Source organism: Babylonia areolata, chromosome 11, assembly GCF_041734735.1.
Source record: "Babylonia areolata isolate BAREFJ2019XMU chromosome 11, ASM4173473v1, whole genome shotgun sequence".
NCBI classification, from domain to species: Eukaryota; Metazoa; Mollusca; class Gastropoda; order Neogastropoda; family Buccinidae; genus Babylonia; species Babylonia areolata.
In genome coordinates, this window is record NC_134886.1 from 40,757,161 (window position 1) to 40,764,654 (window position 7,494).

General features: G+C 41.5%; 1 protein-coding gene across 4 annotated transcripts in view; it reads left to right on the forward strand.

Moving 5' to 3' along the window:
• The first annotated feature begins 6,282 nt into the window (after positions 1-6,282).
• The window catches only part of LOC143287412 (uncharacterized), an 11,394-nt gene continuing 10,182 nt past the window's right edge, over positions 6,283-7,494 (forward strand). Inside the window, exons 1-2 of one of the 4 annotated variants that reach the window (XM_076595391.1) lie at positions 6,283-6,509; positions 6,744-7,220. In XM_076595391.1, coding sequence (XP_076451506.1) covers positions 7,163-7,220 — 58 coding nt within the window. In that variant the 5' untranslated portion in view covers positions 6,283-6,509; positions 6,744-7,162. Of the gene's footprint in view, positions 7,221-7,494 lie in introns of all 4 variants that reach the window. The other 3 variants (XM_076595390.1, XM_076595392.1, XM_076595389.1) reach the window with 3 other exon arrangements.

Sequence of the window (7,494 nt, forward strand, 5' to 3'; positions counted from 1 at the left end):
GTTAGCAGGTCTTTGAATGGTCCAATGGCGTTTTGGACTCTTCTTTTCACTTCCTCATTTGTGATGTGGTCTGCAAGCAACCAAAGTTTGCAGGATGGTAAGTATAAACAGGACCTTGAAAATCATCATCTTCATGAATATAAATTATGGAAAGCAGGGTAAGAGGTCAAAGGTCAAGGTCATCATTAGGCAAAATTGACACCAAAAAAATTGATAGCAACTATCTTACATCCAATTTTAATCAAACATGGTTGTGTGACTGGCTATGGGTACATCTTGAGCCCGAAAGAAATTCATTGCGTTGAAGACTTCTCAGAAATGAATGGTCTACAGAGCTTAGAGAAAATGTGCAAAAAATATGGCAATCTTCCATTGTTATTTGGAGGATAATCATCAGCCGGAGAAAGCTGCTAGAAGTGTTCAAAGAGAACTACATATAAAGTTGTTGATTTTTGTTGTTGTTGTTGTTGTTTGTTGTTTTTGTTTGTTGTTTTGTTGTTGTTGTTGTTGTTTTTGTTTTTTTGTTGTTGTTTTTTGTTTGTTTGTATCGGGTGAGATATGATGAATTTAATGACACAAAATATGATGTGGTATTCCAGAGACAGCCATTGTAAAAGCGGGTTGACTGCAAATAATGATGAGCAGACTGAGCGTGAATGCCTGAAGAACTCAACTGTACAACAATGTTTTTTGTTTGTTTGTTTGTTTGCTGTTGTTTTGTTTTGTTTTGGGTTTGTTTGTTTTTTGTTGTTGTTGTTGTTTTTGTGTGTGTTTTTTTAAGGGGGAGTGAATTTGTGGTAAGAATATCCTGTATTCACATGCCTTCTTTTGAAAGGTTCTGACCCGATAAAGATTTACTGCCCATCCCGCTTTGGCGTGTCGCGTTCTGTGTGTGACACACAAACTGAGTGCACATATATATGCATGTATATAATTACACATGACTACTATTAACGTGATCAGTATAACCTGGTGGCGCGGCATGCTTGTAAAGTCCCCTTAAGGTTCAGCAGGTTTAGAATTTGCAGTGCGTAAGTGAGTGCGTCATTCTGACTTCTACCCCCTTATTTCTACTTGTTTCACTGATTACTTATTATCTTTTGCATTTCATTCCAGTTCGTGTTCTTTTATTTCTAAACTGCAGCCAATTCATTGACAATAACCAGTCTGGAGCACGGTTATAAGCTTTGCTTGTTGTGCTGTGACTCATATGTAATACAGCTGCTTTGCTGATGTTTCCGTGGAATTAAATTTGTTTAAAACACACACCCAAATCCCTCTTTACAGTCCAAAGTCTCATGGTTTCCGAACATTTTGCACACTACGGGCCTAAGAAATATCTTTCATAAAATATCAGAAATATCGGGTAACTGTTTCATTATCACATCTTACAACATTGTTGCTCGAATAATGTTCTACACTATATATAGTTCCTTCTTTTCCCAGACCATCTATGTGCAGTGTGTGTCTGTGAGGTGGTGAGGTGGGAGAGGTGTATGCTGCACTTTTCTTTTATAGATTGACTGTTTCTTGCGAGTTTGTACTTTAACATTTTTCGTTCTATCAGTGTCTTATTCACGCCACATGTAGTGTTAAAAGCGTTCAGAGCCGCGGGGTAGGCGCTATATAAATGCACGTTGTTTTTTGTTTTTTATCAATAGTAGTGTTAGGTGGGGAGCTCTCTCACCTGTGCGTGCTTGATACCAAGTGCACAGTATGGAATGAGTTAATAGTGCTCGCACTCACTGTCTCTGGCCGACACGCCTCGTCCAACCATGAAGCACTTAACTCCCTTTCACTTAACTCCCCTGGCTGCACTCAATCCCCTGCGAACAACGTGAAAATAGCAGAGGGTGACACAGATAGACAAAAAGGAAGAAAGAAAGAGAGGGAAAGAGACAGCAAAAAAGAAAAACCCAACTAAACCAAAATGAAAAGAAAAAAGAAACGAAATAAAACAAAACGTAAAGAAAGAAAGACGGGCGCAATAGCCGAGTGGTTAAAGCGTTGGACTGTCAATCTGAGGGTCCTGGGTTCGAATCACGGTGACGGCGCCTGGTGGGTAAAGGGTGGAGATTTTTACGATCTCCCAGGTCAACATATGTGCAGACCTGCTAGTGCCTGAACCCCCTTCGTGTGTATATGCAAGCAGAAGATCAAATACGCACGTTAAAGATCCTGTAATCCATGTCAGCGTTCGGTGGGTTATGGAAACAAGAACATACCAAGCACGCACACCCCCGAAAACGGAGAATGGCTGCCTACATGGCGGGGTAAAAACGGTCATACACGTAAAAGCCCATTCGTGTGCATACGAGTGAACGTGGGAGTTGCAGCCCACGAACGCAGAAGAAGAAGAAGAAGTAAAGAAAGAAAAAAATGGGAAAGAAAAAGAAAAAGAAGAAAGCAAGAAACGAAACGAAACGAAATGGAAAGAGAGAGAGGGAAAAAAGCGAAGAATACAAAGGAACAAAGATGACGGACAGGAAAAAAGAGTTGTGGGGGCAGAATTACAAAAAGAACAGTGCACACACACACACACACACACACACACACACACACACACACACACACACACGGGGATACCCATAGGGATACTTCTTTTAAGGCTGTCGCGAGTTGCATTCTGTGGTCTCTTTTGCCTCTGTTCGGGAGCAGTTATGTCCCTTGAATTCTTAATGGAGTGCCCTGTGCGTGCCTGCACCCATCGTGAACACAGCGTAGGCATCCATGGTGGTGCAGGATTGTTCCAAGGGCGGGTGGAGACAGTGCTTCTCTGGGTCCTCCCCAGCACCTCCGGGTGTTTCTCTTTCTTCTGTACACACAGACAGAAACAAACTGGTAACTTGAGGGTACGGTATCCAGTTTTGGATCAGTCTTGGGATTTATAATCAAAAATCCCTTTTAGTCCCCTGTGAATTGTCTTCCCTTGTTGCCGGTCCTATATACCGTGGCTGGTCTGTTTTTTCCTCTTATAGATATCAAGAAAATGTTCAAACTATTATTTTATATAGAGTCAAGTTTTCTGCTCATGTTGGTTTGTTGTTGTTTTTTTTAGAGACATATTCTTAACAAAGGAGAGGTTACTGCCGAGGTGTAAGGATTTTCTCTTAACTCTCTCCATACGAACGGCGAAAGAGACGACGTTAACAGCGTTTCACCCCAATTACCATCATCAAAATATTGCAAGCGGAAGGCTCTTATACCGAAGACGTGAATGTTGACAAAGAATACCACAATTCTGACGACGGAAGCTGAAGGTTGGGTCATTCAGACACCCACTGGACATCCGAGGGGTCTGTGTAGAGGAGAAGAGAGGACTGGCCGTACTGAGTGAGTTAACTTGAGAAAGTGTGTCTTTGCAGTCTGTCGTTCTCAGCGGGCAGCAAGCCTATATAATGAACACGACACGGTTCGAAACCGCTGTCCTGGCAACGAAGTGTTGTCTTCTGGCAAAAGTATGTAAAAAGAAATCCACTCTGCTAGGTACACAAATTTATAAGCATGCTCCCAAGGCCTGGCAAGTGCGTGGGGTTATGGCAGCTGTCAGGCATCTGCCTTAATTAGCAGATGTGGTGTGGCGTATGATTATGGATTTGTCCGAACGCAGCGACGCCTCCTTGAGAAACTGAAACTGTCCTTCGTTGCGAATGTTATCCTGTTTGTAGTAGCCCCCCCCCACCCCCACCCACCCCCACCCCCCACCACCACCACCTCCCACGACCCCCCACCCCCTCTGTGTGTGAAGTTACGTAAAAATGAAAAATTAATGAACAGTAACAGAATGTAATGTAACAAATAAATATGAATCACACCAATGGATACGCGTGGCAGCATGATGACATGAAATGAATATGCACGTGCACACACACACATTTTTGCACACATGTGCATAATTATAGACGCGCGCGCACACACATCATTCGCACATCTGAGATAGATAACACTTTCACACACTTACCCGTGGATGATTTTCTATTTATATATGTAACGTTTCAGTGCATTTTTTCCCCAGGTCTGTTTCAAAAGAAATGTGTCCATTAATTAAACCATTGACGAATGAGCAGTAGAGATCAAGTTACATCACTCACTGATCAGCGATTGTCGTTCACTGGAACACACACACACACACACACACACACACACACACACACACACACACACACACACTGACTGACTGACTGAAACCATTTATTGTCGGATTAACTTTTTGTTGTACTGACATTTTAGCAACCATTTGGATAAATATTAACTGAGCAACACAAAGAAAATCAAATTTGAGGGGAAAAAAAACAACAAAAAAACAATGACATGAATTTAAAAAGAACAACATATTTAACAAATCAATTTACCAAAATTAATTTCAATAATATCAATATCTCAAAAAAATGTTTCAACACACACACACATACTCACAGACATGTATCCCCCAACTACCCCCTACATACATCCATGCATGCACACAGACGCCCATTCCAAATCCCCCCCCTCCCCCACACCTCATCCCCCTACCCCAAGTACGCTTGTATAGTCACATTTTGATTTCATTCCCCCACTCCAAAGACGTGTAAGTGTTCACACCCACGTGCACAAGCTCTCTCTCCCCTCTCTATCTCTCTCTCTCTCTCTCTTTCTCTCTTACACACACACACACACACACACACACACACACACACACACACACACACACACACACACACACAACAACAACAACAACACAGAACACCGTATATCAAGCATCATTTCACATAATCTATCAATTTGACTCTATGACAATGTTAACTCGTTGTTATTGTTTCCTAATCTGCATGGTTGAGCAAAGAAGAAGAAGAAATGCTTAATATCTAAAGGTCTCAAAGCCTTTCACAGCTATCGGAACAGTGAGTTAATTCCACGGACTTACAATTATATCACTCTATTCATAAGTCATTCCAGTGTGTCAAGGAAGGCGGGGCCCACACCTCCCTCTCCGCCATTTTACCCTTTCCTAACAGAAGTCACGGACACATGGAGTGATCGAGTGTGGAGTGATGGCCTTAGAGGTAACGCGTCCGCCTAGGAAGCGAGAGAGAATCTGAGCGCGCTGGTTCGAATCACAGGCTCAGCCGCCGATATTTTCTCCCCCTCCACTAGACCTTGAGTGGTGGTCTGGACGCTAGTCATTCGGATGAGACGATAAACCGAGGTTCCGTGTGCAGCATGCACTTAGCGCACGTAAAAGAACCCACGGCAACAAAAGGGTTGTTCCTGGCAAAATTCTGTAGAAAAATCCACTTCAGTAGGGGGGAAGAAAACTGCACGCAGGAAAAAATACAAAAAACAAGAGAGGCAAGGCCTTCAAGACTCACTTGTGATACACTGAAAAAAAAAATCCAAGCTTTTTATGTATTGTGTATAATTTCAAAATGTAATGTTTAAGATGAGAAAGATCAGTTTAAAGCAATTAAGTCCCCTAGCATTAATTACAGAGTAATTTCCCTTTTTTTTCTTAATCTGCACCAAAACGTTTGCAAAATAAATAAAACTTCCATGCTTAGCAAAAGAAGTTCCTGTTTGAACAAAAAATGATGATAATGACTGCTCTTGTTGTTGGGTCAGAATATCAGATCAAAGTGCCAAGTTTAGAGAATACAAAAAATATAAATATAACAGTAAATGCAGTTTTCATATAATTAGGCTTCTTTTTTTTTCTTTTTCTTTTTTTTTTGCCCAGCCCAGAGGTGCAATATTGTTTTAAACAAGATAACTGGAAAGAACTGAATTTTTCCTATTTTTATGCCTAATTTGGTGTCAACTGACAAAGTATTTGCAGAAAAAATGTCAATGTTAAAGTTTACCACGGACACACAGACACACGGACACACACACACACACACACACACACTCACAGAGAGACAACCGAACACCGGGTTAAAACATAGACTCACTTTGTTTACACAAGTGAGTCAAAAAATGGGTGGCGCTGTAGTGTAGCAACGCACTCTCCTTGGGGAGAGCAGCCCGAATTTCACACAGAGAAATCTGTTGTGATAAAAAGAAATACAAATACAATACAAATACATTTACACTTAAGAAAGATGAAGAGGAAGACAGAAAGAAAGAAAATACAAAACAAACGTTGAAATAGTTTTCACTGTTGGCGTTGACTTGTCAACGAGCACGCTCTTTTAAGGACAAGCTGCCCATTTAGGACCGCCACAGCCGGCTGCATTCGCGCAACAGGTAGGTGAATTGACGTGTGAACTTTCTCGTTTTATTGCTTTTCGTGGTCATAGAACGTGGGCGAGACGCAGTGCTGATCTGCTCCGTTCAATGGGACGGACTATTTCTGCGACTTCGCTGTGTGACTTGCTCGATTCACGCCGCGAACTGAGGGATGCGTATACTTGTTTTAAAAAAAAACAACGTCAGAAAACAACAACAACAAAAACTACGATCTCTTCTTCTGCGTTAGAAGCTGACTGTTCGTATTCAACCGGGTGTGATTTAGATTTTTTTCCGGCTGTTTTGTGAGTTGCTTCTTCCTCTTCAGTCAATTTCAGATTTTATTTTATTTTATTTATTCATTTATTTATTTATCTATTTATTTTGTGAGGTTTTCAACCATCGTTCTTGTTTGCGCATTGAATGAGTATATTTTTTTTCCGTTTTAGATTTCTGGAATTTGAAGCGGAGCGGAGTGTTTGAATAGAGATTATGTCAACAGTTTTCTTTTTTTTTTTTCTTTTTCCTTTTTTTTATAGTCTGCGAGTAGTCCTTAGTGGTGGAGACGACCCGTCACCGTTTGCTTGACCGTCAAACATTCTCAAGTTCCAAGGCAAACAAACTTGGACTGAACACGGATAGAGAAAGGAGGAGCGAAGTGTGGAGAGAGAGACAGAGAGAGAGAGAGAGGAGAGGGGTGCCAGTTCGTGAAAGTTTAAGACTTGCACCAGTGTTATAACTCAGATCGTGGTTTTTGTTGTTGCATTTTTCTTCAATAGCACACTTGAAGCCTGACATGTAGTGTATTTCGGGTGGCTGGATCTTCGGCAGAGGGTTATACCCGTAGAAAGTTCCGTCTGTTTAGCTGCTTTTTGTTGTTGTTGTTGTTGTTGTTGTTGTAGCTGTTTCTGTTTAATCCGAGTACAGTGTGGTGCAGTCAGAACGCCCTGCTGACAGAATGTGGAAAGGCAGAGTCGTCAGTGTTGTCGTCTTCATCGGCTGTGTGTGGATGACGGGTAAGTCTGTCTGTGTGTCTGTCTGTTTTTATATTTGTCAGACTCTCTCTCTCTCTCTCTCTCTCTCTCTCTCTCTCTCTCTCTCTCTCTCTCTCTCTCTCTCTCTCTCTGTTTCGGACTGTGAGTGTAATCCTAAAAACCACTCTAAAGACGTCACAGGCGTGTTCGTAAATCTTCAATCTTCAACTTTATCCCTTTCTGATTTCACAGAATTTGACATATCGCCATTGAAGCTACAACCAAAACACATTAAAGCCGTATTATTTACATTCAG